This window comes from Chanos chanos, chromosome 2 (genome assembly GCF_902362185.1).
Source record: "Chanos chanos chromosome 2, fChaCha1.1, whole genome shotgun sequence".
Lineage (NCBI taxonomy): Eukaryota > Metazoa > Chordata > Actinopteri > Gonorynchiformes > Chanidae > Chanos > Chanos chanos.
Window position 1 is genome coordinate 30871411 of NC_044496.1, and position 19780 is coordinate 30891190.

A 19780-nucleotide genomic window follows, 5' to 3' on the forward strand; every position below is an offset into this window, starting at 1 on the left:
CATGTATTCAGATGGTAATTGGATGGCTCTGGTTGTGCTGTTGGTTTATGTTTGGTGCTGCTAGTTAATCCAGGAGTTTACAGAATACATCAGGTGGATACAGAAAAAATAAAAATATGGGAAACAGCAGGATTCAAAACAAATAAATAAACTCAAATGATTCTCTCAAATAAGGATGTTTTCTTTCTCATTGGTCAGTCAGTCAAACTTTTGCACATTACATTACAATGATAATTATGTGTGACCCACACTCCTCCCTCAGTCCCTCTGCACAGAATATAAATGACTGCACCACATTAGCCATCATGTGTCACGATGGCACTTCACACCAGCTCTTATCACATTTATTCAGAGTTTAGGTTCAGGCAGTAATGATATATTCTAAAAAAAAAACTGTCAGTGGAAATAACAGTGAGCACATGAACACAATCAATTCAAATATGCCTTGTTTCTTTGATGTTTATGTGAAAGTGTGATTGCACTAGGAAAAACAGAAGAACCATCACAACTTCAAATGTGCGTTTTAAAAGTGCCACACAACCTCTGAAGAAGGGCAAGGAGACTTTATCAACTGCTCCTTAAAAAAAATTACTAATAATGTACAAAGTCTACAAGCCCTGTGCTAAAGCTAGACTGAAAACTCGATTATGGAGTTTTATATGAGGTCTCAGCATGAATGCTTCCATTGTAACACATGACAAAGATTTCAGCTGCAAACCATTTATGAAAGAGTGTGGAGAACAATTTTCCACTTTATCTATTCACCTTTTCATTTTGGACTAGACATATGTATTTCACCATAAATGTTCGATACACAGTGGTACTAACGGATATTCTTGCAACACTGATGTCACTCCAGCCACAGCTGCATGGACACTGCTCAGTACCAGTAGGATTTACGCGCTCGCCTAGGTTCCTCAATGTTCATCTTCTCCATGATCTCTTCCTCCAAGGTCTTCAGCGACAGTGTGTATGTCTTTTCGAGGCAGTCTTCTGGAGTTGTATCTTTAGGCCCATCTGAAAAGGTGGAAAAAAGTGGAAAGTGAAAAAAGTGACACAAATATACCCCTTTGCTGTCTGACTGTGTCCTCCTCCAGGCCCTGAGAGACAGACAGTGCTTCTGTCCAATACCAGTGCACATACTGCAGAGACAGATAGTATTTCTGTCTAATACCAGTGCTCATACTGCAGCAAAAATAAACCAATCACCAAAGCATGTGCTGGTATTGTCCCAGCATAAGTGCATGACTAAAACTGATGCTTAAAATGGATTGGTGACCATCAAAATGCATGAAACATGAATCTGACACTGTAAATCAGAGGTGAAGACCTTTTTTGCACCTCCTTGTATCTTTGTTGTGAACACAGTCAGGAGTAGAGAGTTAGTTAATGCACTAGACCAGGGTTGGGCAAATCCAGTCCTGGAGGGCCGATGTCCTGCCGGTTTTTGTTTTCACCTCTTAGCTACCTGTTGATTTTCACCTTGAAAACAGGTGTGCACGCTCTTCAGCCAATCACAGATTGTATTTAGTTGGTCAACAAGAAAAACAGCAGGACCATGGCCCTCCAGGACCGGATTTGCCCACCCCTGCACTAGACCCTTCCTACACTGTAGATATTTCTAGGTGACTGTACCAGATGCTACTGACACAGAGATGGGAAGTGAGAGGAGCAAGCTGACTGTGTGGTTTGTGTTAATTTAACAGCAGAGCCAGGATAGCATACCAGAAAAGAACCAGGTCTGGACAGCATACCAGAAAAGAACCAGGTCTGGACAGTTAGTCATCCTACCGTCCTGTTGGCTGGAACCACATAACACACTAATTCTGCCATTCAAATCTTTACCTGATGACCCTGCACACAGACACACTAATAATCTTTACCTGACGACTCTGGAGATAAAAGGGCTTAGCAAGAGAATGATGTGTTAATGGATTAATAAATAACCACAAGCATCCATCCCTCCCTCACACAATTTTTTATTATTGTCTCAGCAGAAATTCTCTTTCTACTGATTTATCTGAAATGTCAGTCAGCGACTAAGGACCTTACCTTTCCATCTCCCTCTGCACTCTAAGGACCTTACCACTCCATCTCCTGCTGTACTCTAAGGACCTTACCTTTCCACTGTTGTGGAATGATGCCATCCTTCCTCTGGAAGACTGGTTTAGGAATGATGCGCCCTGTTCGGACAGAAACGCGGACTTTTTCCCCCTCCTCTGTGTATTTCCATGTTACCTCTGTGGGCTTCCTAAATGGGGGGAAACAACGTTTAACGGCCAGGACAGAAACAGGCATGGCAACAGTCCTATTCCACCAGTCTGCTTTAAGCTACACATCTACAGTCCCATCCCAGAGGAGATAACCTCAGGTTGACAATAAACACAAATGAGCTTGCTTACTGGACTTTAAAACGGTCAGGAGGTACGTGGAGTGGTACACTGATACTTAATGTTTTGAGGAGCAGTCACTGAAACATGGATGTCCTGGTGGCTCTGGTTTAAAATGGTGTGTCAGTGGTAATTTCTCACTCACCTGTCTGATGGATCGATGAGGGACACATTTCTGAGCAGCAGGGGGGCTTCACTGGCTATGTATGTCCCCCTATAATCTCCAGACCTGCCAATGTATCTGTAATGCTGAGGGGAACCACAAACCAATCAACTCCACTTCTCAACAATGCAACTTCCTCTTTAACCTTAGTGCTGTTTTTATGCATTTAGATAAAGGACAACACAGTATCAGTGGATGAGCTGTGTAGATGTGAGAGATGGTGAAAGAATGATTCTTACTGTGTTAAGGCCTTCAAGTATGACCCAGTTTCGCCGCCTGAACACTTGAACAACTCTGCCCTGTTTTCCTTTGTCCTTCCCAGACAAAACTTCCATCTAGACGAAGTTACAAAACCCTCTAAATATAGATATCACATTTCACTCATTACATCAGTATAATACCCATATGTTTTCACCACGTTTCACTTGTTAATAAATGACAAAAGTTAGCAAGATCTGCAGCTGGCTGGTGGATAGTTCTGGTGTATGTGGTGTGGGGCTCAGGGTTTGATATTTAACCTTGAAACTAGCGGATCCAGCAGGCCACAGATCACACGGATCCATTTTGCTTCTTTTCCCTTTCTCCACATGCACTCTGATTATTTACTCCTATCCGTTACACCTTCACCATATTGTCAAAGCACGAGACAAACAGTTCAATTAACAGCTCACTCAATCCAACTAGGGTTGTGTCAAGGCAATTTTTTTTAACAGTTAAAGTCCTCTTTCAATGTTTTTTTTTTTCCTGAAATGATTTGATCTGTTTACTGCCGTATTGAACAATAAAGTTACAAACATACTCTTTTCTAAGCTGCTTTGGACAAAACATCCGCCGAATGACTACACGTAAATGTAAAAATGTACAGTGTTCATTCATTACTTTTCTCACAAGTGGCTGGGGTGTGAGGAGTAAGTTGTACTAAAGATTCCACACTAACAGACAGTCCAAACCAAGAATCATCTCCTTTGACAGCAGGATCAGCAGCGCTCTCTCATTACACTCTCATGTGCAAATCTTTCTGTGGTGCATATTCAACAGTAAAAACAAGTATGCACTGTTTCTTACCATATCTCCTCGGAACACAGACCAGTCTTTCTCTGGGACGGGCTCGACGGAAACCTTCCTTCTCATCTTACCAGGAGGATTGAGTCTTTGGGCTGCTACTGTCCAAGGACGATTCATTCCATACCGGTAGTTGCATGGAAAAGCAGCCTTCGCCGCCATAGAGACCAACAATGTTAACCGCATATCTCTGTATATGAGGACATGGAAAACTGAAGATTATTGCATGACACCTGATTGACAGCTTGATTCCTTATTAATACCAGCTGTCAATTTTAACATGTTAATTTAACTTCTGATCACATGAACAGTTCTAGTCCCTAAACATAGCTCAGACTGCAGTCATTTAGAAAGTTTACTCAAATGACAAATGTCAGGCAATGGTGTTGTAAGTTTAAAGAGATTCTTATAAGCACTCTCTCTTTCCTGCAGTACAGTTGTTTGGAGCAGAGGAGAGCTGGGAGGCTGTGAATATAGTGATAGCTATAGTGACACCCTGTCATGGTCACATATATGTCCACCTGTGTCGTACTGACAGTACTGCACCATTCTGTCTGCTTTTAAGAAGCTCAGTGACCTTACTTTCATGGGTTGGTAGCGAATGAACCAGCCCACTAACAGATGAATATGGGTAATACACCTGACATGGTGGTTCTCCGCTGATGTGCAATACAGCAAAGTCCTAAACCTAAGGTTACTATCAGAGGCTACTGACTTGTAATGCAGACGACACTGAAAGCGGCTTTGGATAAGAGCCTATGTAAAGTAAATGAAAGTAAACAACTTTAAGTCACACACCGTATACTTCACAGATTCCCGATCATTCAGTATCCCCTTTATTTGGTTAATTACCCATTTATTGTTCGATAGCACATATAAGCTGTAATATAAACTACACGGTATACAGGGTGAAATATTTATGTAGGTGCACCATATCGACAATCTGAGGCGGTGTGGTGCACTGAGGGGAACTTATTCACACTTAGGCCAGTTGAGCTCCTCTGAACTTTTAAAGATTACACACTCTAACCTTGCCGTTCATTTGAAGGGTTTAAGATGATGCAATTTAAAGTCAGGGTGATAATATACTTTGGGTCTGTGAGAGGCTCATGCCTCAGTTTGAAATTGTATTAGAAGCATCATGTCAGCAGCGAATATCACACTCTCTAAGCGTGCTTGGACACCTGGCGATAATTGCTGAAATCTTAAATCAGATGAGCGATAATTTTGTAATTTTCGACTAAACTGGCGTTGCAATGTTTGTATCTCTGTCAGATTTTTGTCTGTTCAGTTACACTTTCACGTTTACAAGATGTGAACTGGCTAGCTACCACTAGCCACCAGCACCACGAAATGAAAGCAGGCATCTGTGAAAAACATGTTTTTTTTCGGCTTACCAAAATATCTGCGATGTTTCCTCCTCGAAATAACTGCTTTTAATTTCACTTACAAAGAAATAAATACACAATCGAAAAATGGCTATTTTTTAGAGCATTCACATTCACGTACGCTTCGACATTGACAAAAGAATCTCTTCTTCCTCTACATGTTTAAAGCCCGTTCGCGTAACAGTGCATACCGCCACCTATAGTACCAGAAGTGATATGAATCTAATTCATCTTGATGCTAAGCAGAACAAAAATAACCACCAGGTAACAAACAAACAAACGAATAAATGAATGAATAAATTCAAATCGAAACATTCCTATCCTATCTGACAGAAAACTAAATAGTGTGTTCTTATTGTATTCATTACTATTCACGCGTTTATGTGCAGGGATCCAGAAACCATATAAGCCTATCAATATTTTTTCTGTGTAAACTGTCATATAGTTATAGTTACAGAAATTAGCAATTCACTAATCTACACGGCGAGGGGGGGTCTTTCTTGTGAAAATATATAACCTGACAAAATAATAAATGCTAGTTATATTAATAAGTAAACTGGAGGATTTTAGTTAACACATAAAAAAAGTCATGAGTCAAGGTGACCTTGTTTTTCATTGGACTTTTATTTTGATACAGCGTAGAGGCAATCGTTATGTTGGAGGCCATTTCCGAGGCATGGGACAGGATATACTGCGCAGTAGTATATCCAATTAAATTGGACTTATATCCCGTAAACACCTCATATCTAGCTATAACTTTTGTTTATATTACTAAATTATCGCTCAAAATAATTGTCTGTTAATTATACACAAACTAGAAGCAATACAAGCAGCTGAACAGTGAGGATCTTGCAGAAACACCAAGAAAATTAGCAAGTTAGCAGTCATCGTCTATTAGCTACCCTGACGACATAAAATAACTAAGTTAACTATACCGATAAACTGGTCAAATTTTACATTGCGGTAAACATCGGTTCAAGTGCTGTAGTTCTTTAATGCGACCTTCATGCGCTGCACATACGTTAAAAATGCACATATGTACTAGCTAACCACTCAGTTAGCATTTACGATAGCTATGGTAGATCGGTTAGTATAAAATAGCTTTACGAACATACAAAGCAATTTAAGCAAAGTGCTGAGTGAATTCATGAAGAACCGTGGACAGTAAGATTATTTTAGCGATTGGGCCACGAAAAGCCTCATATTTGGTAAAAAAAAAATTCAGTGTTGTAAACTAGGATCCTTTACAGTTATCGTGCTGACTTTAGTCAGTAGTCGTTAGTTTACGTCAGCGTTGCATGACTACATTACAACGTCTTCGTTAGCCATGTCTTTGGTAGCATACGGTAGTAGTGACGAGAGTGAGTCTGAGGACACGCCGAGTTCTGTAGGATCTGAGGGGAAGCAGGGTGGATTATTTGCGTCTCTGCCGCAGCCGAGGAATGCTCTGACGAAGAATCAGCATGACAAACCAAGTGTATCACACTCTGATCAAACACAGACTGTAACTCACTCACCATTTTCAGGTGTTGAACCCCCGACGAATCCGGAAAAAATGAGTGAAGCAGATCCACAGCTGCTGAATGTCAAAAGTAGTGCAGAGAGTTTGGACATTAAAGGTTCGCCTTTTGACTTGCCAAAGCCAAAGAAACGCATAGAGCCGGTGAAAATCACAATCCCTGCAATTAAAGCAGTTGATGTGAGTACTACTAGTTCTCTACAACATCGATCAGTTGCAAGTAATAAATCACAGCCTGTTAGTACTATTGAAGTCTGGAATTTATGCCATGCTGTTCTCATATTATTTGTAATTTTTCCTGTGTGTCCAGTCTGACTCGGATGATGATGAACCAGTGAGAAAGAGGGGTGTACCCCAGGTATGAGCACTTTGACTGTTAATGCTGTAAATTATTTGATTGTCTAAATCCATTGTTTATACTCCATCCTGTTTAGTATTGTATTACTGTAATGTCATTCACTATTGTATAATTGTATTATTGTATAATTGGATTCAGGGTTTATTCAGGAAGTTTATAGCATCAAGAATTATGTCTTCATTCTTAGCTGTCTAATTGATTTTCTCTCTCTCAGGGCAGTGGTCTATCCTCTTTGCTGCCTCAGCCTAAAAACCTGGTGGTGAAGGAGAGTCAGCGTGCTCTGGTGCCTCTTTCTCTCTCTAAACGCCCTGGGTCTAACACCCAGGCCCATGGGAGCGAGGCAGCGTCCCAGGGACTGTCTGCCTCAAGCGCATCCCCGTCTGCCATCAAGGCTGCAGCCAAGTCAGCTGCTCTGCAACTCGCCCGACAGATGGCAGCAGAAGAAGGTAGCGACGAGGAGCTCACGACCGACAATTACTTTTCCCTGGAGGAAAACTCACAAGACTTTTCACAGCCTAGCCCAGATCCCCAGAGCTCTGCTCCGACTGTCCTTCTCACTCCATCTGGCATGGAAAACGCCCCACTCGACTTTTGCTCTCACATTGAGAGTTATGCTTGGGACAGTTATCAGAGGTCGAGCTACGCGCCTTTGTACCAGACCCCTTCCACTGGTGTGCTACCACAACCCTCCACTCAGGTACTGGCATTAATTACCACAGTCTGCTCCCAGTCCAGAAGCATTCATTACCTCAGTCTGCTCCTGGTCCACTGCCTAAATGTCCTGAATGTGCTTTTTTTGGATGTGGTCTTACATAGAGAATGTTTCTGAGAGGTAAAGTGAAATAACACAGACTGTGGACATGCAGTAAAGTAGTTATGAAATAGTGGTAAAGTAGGCCTTAGACAGATATTGTGTTGTGCAGATCTTTCACTAAATTTGAGTCAATGAGAAGGCACTGAATTTGTCTCTCTGTGGACTCAGAAATGCACTTCTTTTAAAAGAGAAAAGCTGAACGCACAGTCCTAGTGTAGTAAGCACACATCCACAAATTATTCTTAAATACTGTGTGTTTTGTCATTGATGTAGGATTATTACAGTGCGGAATATTACCAAGGCCAAGACCCTGAGCTCCTCAAACCAGATGACCAAGGATCCCTATTTGACAATGAGGCGGTAAGGCTGGTGTTTCTCCCAGGGTTGTGTTCTGGGCTGCCTTGGTGGAGGCACCTTAAATTACACTGTATTCCATTCATTACTCTGGTCCTGGGCACCAGGTGGAGTATTACTTGTGACTAGATTGGGTCACGGGGTTCTGGAATGATTAGTAAGAGAGGTTACTTTCCTTTGTCAGTAGAGACTCCTTGTGTCTGTGAAGTATCTATAGAACTGCAGGGGAATCTGGGATAACAGTGTGGGTCCTCACACTTGTCTGGGCAGAACCCTGCAGCCTGACAGGTGCATATTAGTGGTGGCAGGCTGTGCATGTATCAGCTGCTGTATACCCTAGTCTTCACTTTCCTGTTGTTGGCCCAGGGCTCATGCCATGGCAAGGGATTATGGTTCCTGCAGGGAATTGGACAGTCCAAACCAGGTTAAAGTTAAGATATCTGATGACACTGTTTACCATCCTGTGCCTGTGGTCTGACAGTCTGTGGTCTCAGACACTGTTGGACTGGAGTAGGAATAATAATCATCTGTAGTGAAGGTTGCTTTCTGTGAATTTCAGAACTCCTTTTTAGAACACTAGGTGCCCTTGAGCAATACCAAACTCCAGATCTTTTGTCTTAAAAAAACAATGCCCTTTTTTTTCAGTAGATTAGCAAATTGCAAATTTCTTGAATTTTCTTACTGTCAGAGCAAAGGTATTTTGCAACTCACAGTTGCAGAACTGTAATGAGTATCCTAAACAGTGCTCTCCAGTGAGTGAGAGTACTGTTGGCTGAAAGCCTGTTGGGTATAATCCACCAGTTCCGAAGACTGCAAGGAAAGCAGAACCGGGGTAAAGAGGAAGTGAAGTTCTTGGAGATTAAAGGAGATGATCAGCTGTCTGGGAGTCAGCAGTGGTTGACCAAGAACATCACCAAGGAGAAGGAGCAGCACAAGTCTTTTAGTAAGGTGAGGGCGGACAAGATTAAAAACCAGTTATGTTGCCAAATACCAGATTTTTCAACTGAAAACAGAGACCAAATTGTGTAGACTGTGTGGCATGATTCACAGGGCAGGGAAGTGACTGCTCATTGTAAATTGGTGACTTTTTCGTTGCTCTCAATGTTTCTAGAAAAAAGGAGATCAACCAACGGGCCAGCAGAGACGCAAGCACCAGATCACATATCTGATCCATCAGGTGAGTGCTGCTCTCTGTTTAAAGATTCTCTGCCTGGATTCTCATTTGTCAGCAGATCACTGATCTGTCAGTTCAGTAGTGACCTCAGAGTGTTGTTAGCAGACTTGTGTCCTGATCAAGACAAATAATTGTGACTTTTGACACCTCTTTAGTTTTAGACAGCTGGTTACAGTCTATCAGTTTTTGTTCTGTTTGGAATTGTAGAGCACTGTATGGACAGTTTAGTTTAACACACAATGTAAGGTGTGCATTGTGAGGCCAAAAGTGAAAGGAATTTCTGTAAATATATATATATATATATATGTCAGAATACTAACTCATTAACCTCTGAGTAGGCTGGAGGGAAATCAGATCAAACGCAGGTGGGGATAGACCTATCTGTGCTAATGTGCAATGACTTGCAAAAGTATTTAGATACTTTTAGACATGTTTTCAAATGTTAGTGGATTACAAATGACAATTTTTAATATTTTTATTACACAGTCATATATATGAAGCCCAAGTGAGTCATTTGTTAGCAGATATCATAAACAAAGGCTCAGACTGAAATAGGTTGGTTACATAAATATCCACTCCCTGTTCTCTGGTGGCTCACAGTGTGCAAGTGAAAGAAAATAACCCTAATGGGGATATAATTGCTTTACCATTGACATGTGCTTTGGCATTGGTGAGGAAACTGAACTCATTTATTGGATAAGAACCCAGGCCTATGCTGGGGTCATTTGTTGGGCAGTGGTTCTGAAGGAAGGGCATGAAGACAAAGACCAAAGAGCATCCTAAGGAAGTTAGAGATAGAGTTACACCACATTCACATGACTGATATACGTCATAAGGCAGTGTTAACAATGAGAGTTTTGTTTTGTAAGACATTATAAAAGTGTACTTTAGGGTAGTTTCTTACCTGTCAAGCTTACTGTTGGTATAAACTGCAGAGCAGGTGAATCTCTAGATCAGACAGATGCCTTTTTAGTAGGATTTGGCATGAAATACACTAATCAAATTAACATGGTACGAAGTGTGAAATTTCCATGGTGTTTTAAAGTAACATCTGCAGTGTGACGTTGCTGTTATGGACAGTTTTGTTGAGGAAACTCTTGTGTTGAATACAGGCCAAGGAGCGAGAGCTGGAGCTGAAGAACACCTGGGCTGAAAACAAACTGACTCGTCGGCAAACACAGGCCAAGTACGGATTCTGATGGATCACCGTTGGCACATGGAAGAAGTTCACCATTATTTAATGGGCACATTATGTTAGAGCCTGTACCCATGTCTGCGGAGCATCAGTTCATTTCTCGTTATTGCTGTATGTGACTGTCATTACCATTCTGTCTCCAACCACACTGGTTTATCTAAAAAAACAAAGTCCAGAAGAGAGTCCACAGACTCACAATTTTCCATGATTTTTACATGGCCTTAGGTGTTGTTGATAATTCCACGTGAAGTTTAGACACAAAATCTGATTCATTTGGGTGTATGAGTGAATGGGGGTGAGTGAGACTGAGAACCAGGAGGTCATGTTAGTTTGAGCTGGGTACTGTTTTTTTTTTTTCCCCCTTCTCAGTGTTTTTGAATGCTGTTCTGTCTACCTAGTTAATCCAAACGTTTACCCTAAGCCTAACTTTGAACAGTACTGAATAATATTATGCAACAATTAGTTAATTCTGTATTTTTGAGGACTCCTTTTAATGTTTAAGCGTTAGTTCAAACACAGTTGTATTTTGGGCATTAAGATGTTAGGATGGGGGTAGTGACTGATGACATTAAAGTAATTTCTCCTGTGAGAAATAAATCGAGCTGAGAACTGAATGTTAAATGTTTTTTGGCTGTGTTCTCGTTGGGGCAATGCAAGCAGAACTAAATCATGTTATCCAGTCTCTGTGTTTTATTTGGAGTTTGAATTTAATCTCTATAGTATGTCCAGATCACATAATCATCTCATTTTTTAAGTGTTATGGTTTTCCACTCTTATTCTCCTAAATTTTTATAAGTATGACTAGCACATAAACAGACGTTTATGTTGGCAGAGAATTTTGTCAGTATGATTCTAGAGCATACACAAATATTTGTGTTGGCAGAGTTTTATGTACAGATCTTATGTGCTGACAGAAAAGTCTATGGTTACATGAATAGACAAATACAGTTGAAGTGCATCTGTAGGGGTGGTTAAAATGTACAGACCACCGCAGGAAGTTTTGTTAATTACAGCATATCATTGTGATTTGGCCTCTACATGAACAGCACACACATCACAAGATTAACCGTGTCAGATTATACTTCATTATAAATGTTTGTATATTTGAAATAAATGACAGCAAACTGGTTATGAACTCATTTCCTTCTAATATCGTTCTTTGTGTTCAGCTACGGAAACATTTTAAATTTTTCAGAAAAACGGGGTAAGTTTACCAGCATGTTTGAAAGCTGGTCTGAAAGCTGTGTCTGAAATGACACTGAGGTCTTATGCAGTTCCATAGACCTCCTGGAGGATTAATGAGGACTGTTGTCTTAGAACTGTGTCCACTGCAAATCTTATGGTGTCAGATCAAAGACTCGTGAAGAGACACCCCAGGAGCTGTCGTTTGAAGTGATTTTTAACAAAGTTTTGGGCCAAGGAGATGGATGAAATGCCTTGGATACAGTGAAAGTGAAAACAATTGTTATGTGAAAGACAGACCGTTTGTTCACGGGTATCATCCTGCCCAGGGGCTTGTCCAGAGTGATGGCAGAAGCACGCAGCCCAAACTCTCACTGTCTGGGTTATTTACAGGGGCTTCTAGTAGCATTACATATCTCACAACAACCTGTCTGTGGTCAGAGGGAACTGCCAAAGACCATAAACCTAGTCTTTAATGGACTGTCCTGGAGGTAACAGAGAGACTAATATTCTTAAAGGTTTTTTTTTTATAACCGCAAGTAAGGCTGTCTGACTAAACTGGCATGTGTGTAGACGTCATTAAGGAGTGACATATACAAGAGGAGTGGCCATCCAAGACCTGAGAAGTAAGGAACACTGCACCTACGTACAGAATTGAACCCTTATACCCACAATTAAATTGAGCACACAGAACCAAACTCAAACGATACATTTATATAGTTACATAATTGTGGACAGGCATCTTGGCCAGTGTAAGAGGGAGATGAAAATGGAAAAGATGGCACAGAGTAAGGTCAGGAGTCTAGGACATGGGTTTGAGATAATCATTAATTCGTCAACACCTCAGCTTTTTATTACTTTTCTCCAGTAAGTAAATCACTGTGGTCAATGTTTTAGTGCAGGTCAGTAAAGCTGTCAAATTACAGCCACTCAAAGTCAAAGTATTACATGTAGCCAGCATTTGAAGCTGTGCTCGCCTTTTTATCTTTGGCTTATGCTTGTCTGTGTCAATGGCCTCAGCATCTTCCCTCAGGAGAACTAAAGACATACTGATACCTGCTCCTCCAGTCTCAATACGCTGTGATCTTAATACTAGCTTTTAGTTACTTGTTCCTTCCAAAGCATACACTTTTCTACTCAGCTCCCAATAGGGTTCACCTCTTCAACAGGGCATGCTGTACTACGGTGCTACGCATTATGTACTTTGTATGGACTAAGATGTACCCAAGAAAATGATTCACCAAACCAACACATGAACCCTAGGCTGTAGCAGATGCACAAAGAGCAGAGAATCTGCCTCAGCTGTCCTTGGTAGGTATAGTGTAGCTTTAAAAATTTTGTCTAGTAGCATTCATCTAGAACAAGAGAATGAATTCTCCCATATGTCCAATACACTGGCCAAAAATGTTAAATCCAGGAGAATTAGACTAAGATTTAGACCACAAGGCTGAGAGAAGTTGGCGTGTGTTTATCCAGACATCTGAGTATGACTGATTTCACCTAAAACAAAGCAGTTCATGTAATTACTTATTTAGTTTTGTAAAGTGTATGCGATAACCATCCAATCAGAGCCAGCATGGTGACATGAGGCAGGAAAAAGTGATTCTCCACACTTACTGTAAAAAGCTGCCCAATTCACAGCATCGTATGCTCCGTGGAACTTATCTCGTATTTCACACATGTGCAAAATCGATGTCCGCTGAGACCTGATCACTCAGGGGACTTCAGGCTGGTGCCTAGGAGCAACGTGTAGTGCGTCATCAAGTCTCTGTTCCTTACTCCAATCAATTGGTGGCAGTAATGCGCAAGTATTGGGAATCCAGATACAGTGGTGTTAAAACGAAGTAGTAGAAGAAGAAGAGAAAGTCCTGGCGTGTAGATTATACATGAAAGACATTGAATCACGTTTGTTAGCTGCGAGCAGTTGTAACTACCATGACGAATTACATCAGTTAGCCCACATTTCTGTAACAAACACGTTAACCAACGAAACGTACATTCACACGTAAATACCTTCTGTCGGAAGAGTCAATCATGTGGACTTCTCGTCTTGGCAGCATTGTCCTTCGCTACACGGTTCGGATTACAACTAGCCCTGCTGTTTCTTTGCGACAGAGCTTTTCACAGTCATCATCCAAGGTAAACATACTCGGAAGTGCAGCGTGTCATTTTTAACGTGCCGATATTGCACAGTGTTTGCTAGCCCGCAGGGGTTTTCAACACCAAAATAGTTTTGACAGTGACGACCCGCTGTTAGGAGGCACAACTTTTTGACATCTTTTGTGTTCTACGTCTCGGAGACAAGGAAGACCATGTAATCCACTCGTGTGGTGGGTGACATCCACTTGCAGCAACGGGGAATCGCTTTCAGATTAGATTTATGAATGTAATCTTAAAAGGCGCTAATTCTTGCTGCAGTGTTATCTTGTAATTTCATAGTGAACGGTCCCTGAATTTGTTGCACATGTTGTGTTTCATTTCCGCACTTTGGGAACTGGTGGGTGAGCTACTCATTTATTCTTTAAGCGGTCAACCCAGATTACTATTACTAATGAAGCTTTTATTTCCTAAGACTGTTTGGAGAATTTTATTGTTAAAAATTAAATCAGTTTATTGAGACCCCCGACCCCCCCCCCCCCCCCCCCCCCCCCCCGACCCCACCCCCACAAAGTCCCCCTGACAAACCTCTAACTCTAAACCTACAGTTTTCCTTCATTGCACTGAGGCAACTTTATTCCCTTCTACAGTTGAGTGTCAGATGAATGATTCTGTCCTCTGTTCTGCTCAGAACACTGCCATTGTGGAGCGTTGGTGGCAGGTCCCTCTGGCAAAAGAAGGTAGTCCTCCAAGACTCCACCCTCGACGGCATCGGGTCTACAAATTGGTGGAAGATACTAAACACGCCCCCAAGGAAAAAATGGAGCTCATCCTTACACAGACAGTGTCCAGTAAGTATACGGCATACCAATGGACTGAAAAACAAGTGGTTTTATAGTGATTTTGGCCTTTACAGGGAGACATGTTTTTGATTACAGTAGTTGACTGTCAGTGATACATTTATTCACTCGGGCTGTTTGTTAGGCAGGTTACATGGTTTAGATTTTACAAGACCATCCAACAGCTTGAGTTTCTGCAGTATCTTAAAGGAAGTAGTAGTTTTACTGACAGCTGAATGAAAGAGTTGATTAAGTGAAATATAGCAAATTTATAATATAGAAAAGTTTAACATTGCATGTACACAAAAGATTGACACATATAGCCCTTCGGGTCCATGTTAGACCATGTTTACTGAAGGCATATAGCTGTGTTCCACTGGACTGTGGTGTTTTGATTAAACAGAGCTCGGAGGACGAGGAGACACAGTTTTTGTGAAGAAATCTTTGGGTCGCAACAAGCTACTTCCTCAAGGCCTGGCAGTTTATCCCTCTCCAGAAAACAAAGAGATGTTTGCTGAGGAGAGAAGGGTTTGTTTCCTCTGGATCTTCTGGATCAGGATTAGTTTAGTATTTGAATACCAAATGATGTGACTGGTAACAGTCATTTGTGTAATGCTTTCTGAAAAACTGCAAATTCTCCTTTTATAGAAAATAGGAGTACTGTACATCTGTGTAGCTCTGAAGTTTATTTTGCAGGGTAACATTTGCCTGTATGTGTTTTTTGTTTATGAAGGGTTTGATTAAATCAGTGACAGGGCATTTAGGGATTGGATTGTCTCTTATATTTCCACAGATACTACGGGAAGGGAAGAAAGAGGACAGAATACAGACGCGCACTGGACAGCTGGTGAATATACATATTGAAAGTTTTAATTTGTGCATTAATGTTTGTTCCATATAAGCAGAAAAGTTGGTGCAAAAAAAGTTAGACGTGAAAATTCTCTACTTCAGGGCGTCTAATAGTAAAACTCTTAAGCTATGTGTCAAGCTATAATCTCAGTGCTGTTGGAATTTAACCACTTCATGCCTTTGATTACCCAAGTTCTCTTATTCTACTCAAGAGCAGGTGATTTTTAAAAAACCAAAAACGTGTGTGTTTTTCTGAAATGAAAAGAGAGCTCATTTCACTGTAAACACATGTGTGTTTTGCAGACTGTGGATTTCCTGAAGTGTGCACATCTTGAAGTCGAGATGCATACCTCATTTCAGTATGAAATCACAAAAGAGATTGTTTGTCGACAGTTCCTCCGCAAGGTAATGCATTCACGTATTATTAGAATAATTCAGTGACAGAAGTTCCCCATGTTATCACACTTATGAGTAATAAGAGTTTGACACTCTTTGATTAGATCACTGGACTGATACACAGTTATGATTTCATGAAGGACTGTGACATGAAAATGTAGAATTCTGTCTGTTGTGAAACCTTGCAACCTTGTTTTAAAAAGAATTATATATTGTAACTGGCCGACCACAGTGGCTCCTTTAAGTGACATTTGGGTTTGTTTTTTGTGTTTTTTCAGCTGGGTGTGGTTGTGCCAATGCATGCCTTAACACTACCTGAGGAACCAGTCACAGGACTGGGTGACTATTGGTGTGACGTTACAGTAAGTGTCAGCTTTGTGACCAAAAGAGTTACACATTTATTTGCCACAGTCTGTTTAGTATGAAGTACCAACAAAAAAAGAAAGAGTTTGTAGTGGTAGATGTGCTTGATCTGTTTTACGGAAGCTTGCTGGTGTACATATGATTTGCACTAAGAGTACATACTGGGTTGAAATGATTTAATGAGGGCGCTTGAATGGCGCAGCAGAAAAGACACTAGCTGTCATGGGTTCAAATTCAGGTTTCTGTTGTCCTTCCAGTAGGAAAATGTAAAAAAAATGAAAAATAAATAACAACAACAACTAAATGAGTAATGTCTGTAATGGGTTATGTAAAGGCATAAATCCAGATTGGGAAAGTCTACCTTTTGGCAGGACAGCAATGGATGCATTGTTTCTAAGAGTTAAGAATGAAAGAATACATAAGAATTGGTGTTGGTTCTTATATTTGTTGGTTCCTTGCAGTCATTTGGTTAGGTAGAGAAGGTCTCCTGACTTCTGGTGCTGTTACCCACACTGGGGTCGCTGGATAAAATCAACAAAGAGGCACTGGATACCTGCAGTGGGGTCACTGGATAAAATTAGCAAAGAAAATTTAGAAAATTATTTCTTCTCTTCCGAAGACTGTTTCAGCCATTGACAGTTGAGGATTTTTTTTTATGAATGATAGCTTTTCCACGTCACTTCCTGCCCATGTTCTGAGTGCTTGTTCTGCAGTGGAGCCATGTATGGGATGTGGACAATGTAGCCTGAGCCAGCTCCACCAGGCATAGCATTATCAAGGTCAATTTATACTTCTGTGTTGAATCTACGTCGTAAGTATGGTGTAGGTTCTGCGTAGCCATGTACCCTACACCGTAGCCTGACGTTCACCTCCCCAGAAATGTAACTACATGTCACGGCGACGCAGACTGCAGCAACTGTGAATGGACCAAATCAAGGAGAGGTTAACTGAGGGAGTCTGTAAATATGTACATTTGTACAACTCTTCTTCGCCACATTACAAATACTGCCAGGTGGCAGCAAATTCATGGATTCAGATTTTTACAAACATCAGTTTGGATGTCACAGAATGTACAAAGACATGGAAGAACTTGAGGGACAAGTATGTTTACCTCCGAAAAAGAGTTGCTGCGTTTCAGTAATTTCAGGAAAAGTAACTGTTGTTCAACATTTATTGGCTCCAACTGCAACATGATCCGCTCAGTTTCAGTCACCATTGTTTGAAGTACATGAAGAAACTCAACACAGTGGCATAGCATTTTAGTCGTGTAATTGCAGATCAACGCAGACACACCAGTGTACGAGTATAAATGCTCACAACAGCGTAGGCCACTTACATAGAAGTATAAATCAGCCTTTATTCTGACACAGTTTGCTGGTCCCAAACAGATGTGATTCTACTGTGACTCAGAACAGTGGAGGCATATTTGATTTGTGTTGATGTAGGGATCATGTTGTAACTGTAAACGAACATTAATAATCAACATTTCCTTTATTCTTGTAGGTGAATGGGTTGGACACCGTGAAGATTCCTGTGTCCGTGGTCCCATTTAAGCATCCGAGGCTTCAAGGAAAGCATAAAGACCTCCACAAACAACAGCAGGAAGAAACTATGTCTCTAGAGCAGGAGGAAGGTGTTTCTGTACCAGAGGAAGAGCAGCTGAAATCTGATAACACATAACAAAGCCAACAGGAGAAGGCCCATGTCTTGGGATTTCTGAGGGATGAACGTTTTTCTTGGGTCATGTGTCTTTGTGATTTCTCACAGTTGTCTTCCTAATGTTCATTTGGAGAAGAGTAAAAGTCCTCTGAATTGCCAGTTGTCTGCGTCCACATTTCTACAGTATAGTTCTCAAATCCATCTGTAGGTTATTGAGATGTTCACAAAAACTTCTCAGTAACTCAGAATCCCCACTGGTAACTGGTGGCATTGTGACTAAATCTAAAAACGTGGCCATTTTGTTTTTACTTCAGTTGAACTTATTGTCTGCTTTAATCACTGACATTGACTAAACCTTTTGTCCTTGTGATAGTTTGTAGCAGTAGTAGGTAGATTGTTGCTCCTGGATGTCCAATCACCGTGCTCTTTTCTTCTCTGCGTTGACAAGATAGAACTCCTCACAGTAACAACACCACTGACCGCCTTACTGACCCCTCACCTCATATCTCAGCGACCGTTCTCTTCTAGATGAACAGTCTGTATAACATTTGTAGAATTCACTCTTTTTGTACCTGAGAGCTCTCTTAAGGCAGCAGTGTCTGCTCAGTTCCAGGTGGTGGTCTCATCATGGCCACTCTGTTGTATCCAGGTGACAGCTGCCTCTGTCACTTCATGTTCCTGGATCTCGCCTCTCAAGAACTGGACTCCCCCCAGTTCCTTGTGTTGGAATGGCTGTGCCAGTAAAGTTAGGGCCTCTGTGTCACTCTCCATCTACTGCAGATTTAAAACAAGACACACATCAGCATCTCCAGCTACAACTCTCTCTTCACTGACACCCCTTTTCTCATTGTTACATACCCTGTCAGTGTTTTCAAAAAAGCACTTCAATTAACATAAATAGTATCGGTACTTTTTGGTGATGGTGGTGATGGTTGCTCTGGTTAAAATGAATAAAAGTGTTCATTTTAATTTTAATTGTATCACTGGAGTCCAAAAAAAAGAGAACAGACCCCTTCGCTTTTGCAAATAACTTGCATTTGTCATCTCCGCAGCACCTATTTTGGTAGCATATGGCTTTATTGTGAAGTGTTAAAAATATCAGAGGCTCAGCTCAAAGTTCAGTTCAGTGATCACATGGGGTCAGGTCTGACTGGATTGAGTGTGGTCATTGGATTTAGGCATGGTACAGGAGCATCTGGGTCAGACCATCACCAAAAGGGTATCAGAGGAGGAGTAACCTGGAAGCTTTAGTAAAGGTCAGGTAAGAAGCTCAATAATGAGAGTGTGGCAGATCAGATTGTGACAGAATAACTAAAAAAACAGATCACAGAGGGGTCAGCACTTCACACACTGACTGTCGCACCGACGCTGCCATGCATGGGCACGCCCATATTCACACATACAATGACACACACACACACCCAGATTGACCCACACTAATGATTGTCCATATCGAGACTGACCGCTCATTTCAGCAGAAAGTGTTCCCATATTCAACTTTGTTCCTTTGGTTCTACACTGTACCCATACTTGGTGCCACAGATGTCCAAATGGGAGTAGATTACATTTGCTAAGTTACAAATGTCTGTCATACATGGTTATTGGCTGGGTAATGCATGTCTCAGTATAGCTCAGTTGAAAAACACACCTGAACAGGTAAGCAAACAGCACCCCTATAATTTTGAGGCAGGGTTCTAGAAAAAGCTCGGACGGAGAGGTGAGTGGTTAATACTCTAGCCAAGTTATTTCCAAAAGCAATGCTGGGATCAACAGCACAGAAGTTCTTTGCTCTACCTCAGCACTAACACACCAGTTATAATTTAGCAGTTCATCAACATCAAGCACCATATGAAATGTATGCCTTTTCACATGTGGGTTCATGAAACTCTTTACACCAGTGTTTATCAGTGCCCTCAGGGCTTTTTCTGTGAGACTTGGACTTGCAGGTGCTGCTATTTGTGTCACATGTTTTATCTTT

The 19780-nt window shown here is 41.2% G+C and overlaps 3 protein-coding genes across 4 annotated transcripts; 2 read left to right on the forward strand and 1 right to left on the reverse strand.

Moving 5' to 3' along the window:
* Positions 1–332: 332 nt before the first annotated feature.
* Positions 333–6542, reverse strand: mrpl24 (mitochondrial ribosomal protein L24). 2 transcript variants are annotated; one of them, XM_030764877.1, is made up of 6 exons: positions 6521–6542; positions 3619–3805; positions 2793–2888; positions 2536–2639; positions 2121–2251; positions 333–1017 (listed from the first exon to the last, which is right to left on the reverse strand). In XM_030764877.1, exons 2-6 carry the CDS (start codon positions 3799–3801, stop codon positions 881–883), a joined length of 651 nt encoding a protein of 216 aa, XP_030620737.1. In that variant the 5' UTR covers positions 3802–3805; positions 6521–6542; the 3' UTR covers positions 333–880. The 2 variants fall into 2 exon arrangements, with proteins under 2 accessions (XP_030620737.1, XP_030620736.1); XM_030764876.1 differs by lacking the exon at positions 6521–6542 and adding an exon at positions 5013–5131.
* On the forward strand, positions 5685–11554 carry prcc (proline rich mitotic checkpoint control factor). Its single transcript, XM_030764875.1, has 7 exons — positions 5685–6702; positions 6833–6880; positions 7095–7577; positions 7968–8054; positions 8850–8996; positions 9160–9225; positions 10335–11554. Exons 1-7 carry the CDS (start codon positions 6331–6333, stop codon positions 10419–10421), a joined length of 1290 nt encoding a protein of 429 aa, XP_030620735.1. The 5' UTR covers positions 5685–6330; the 3' UTR covers positions 10422–11554.
* Positions 11555–13473: 1919 nt separating this feature from the next.
* On the forward strand, positions 13474–17961 carry mrpl9 (mitochondrial ribosomal protein L9). Its single transcript, XM_030765679.1, has 7 exons — positions 13474–13738; positions 14388–14547; positions 14939–15063; positions 15329–15382; positions 15688–15789; positions 16059–16142; positions 17647–17961. The coding sequence occupies exons 1-7, from the start codon at positions 13634–13636 to the stop codon at positions 17821–17823; spliced, it is 807 nt and encodes a 268-aa protein (XP_030621539.1). The 5' UTR covers positions 13474–13633; the 3' UTR covers positions 17824–17961.
* Positions 17962–19780: the final 1819 nt, after the last annotated feature.

What these genes read in the sequence shown, in the direction of transcription:
- mrpl24 (XM_030764877.1), bottom strand. Translation starts at nt 3,801, where the DNA reads ATGCGGTTAACATTGTTGGTCTCTATGGCGGCGAAGGCTGCTTTTCCA. An exon ending in CTGTGTTCCGAGGAGATATG is followed by an intron (nt 2,889 to 3,618) that starts GTAAGAAACAGT and finishes AACTTCGTCTAG; the next exon opens with ATGGAAGTTTTGTCTGGGAA. An exon ending in CTCATCGATCCATCAGACAG is followed by an intron (nt 2,252 to 2,535) that starts GTGAGTGAGAAA and finishes CCCCCCATTTAG; the next exon opens with GAAGCCCACAGAGGTAACAT.
- prcc (XM_030764875.1), top strand. Translation starts at nt 6,331, where the DNA reads ATGTCTTTGGTAGCATACGGTAGTAGTGACGAGAGTGAGTCTGAGGAC. An exon ending in GAAAGAGGGGTGTACCCCAG is followed by an intron (nt 6,881 to 7,094) that starts GTATGAGCACTT and finishes TCTCTCTCTCAG; the next exon opens with GGCAGTGGTCTATCCTCTTT. An exon ending in TCACATATCTGATCCATCAG is followed by an intron (nt 9,226 to 10,334) that starts GTGAGTGCTGCT and finishes TGTTGAATACAG; the next exon opens with GCCAAGGAGCGAGAGCTGGA.
- mrpl9 (XM_030765679.1), top strand. Translation starts at nt 13,634, where the DNA reads ATGTGGACTTCTCGTCTTGGCAGCATTGTCCTTCGCTACACGGTTCGG. An exon ending in CCTTACACAGACAGTGTCCA is followed by an intron (nt 14,548 to 14,938) that starts GTAAGTATACGG and finishes TTGATTAAACAG; the next exon opens with AGCTCGGAGGACGAGGAGAC. An exon ending in ACTATTGGTGTGACGTTACA is followed by an intron (nt 16,143 to 17,646) that starts GTAAGTGTCAGC and finishes TTATTCTTGTAG; the next exon opens with GTGAATGGGTTGGACACCGT.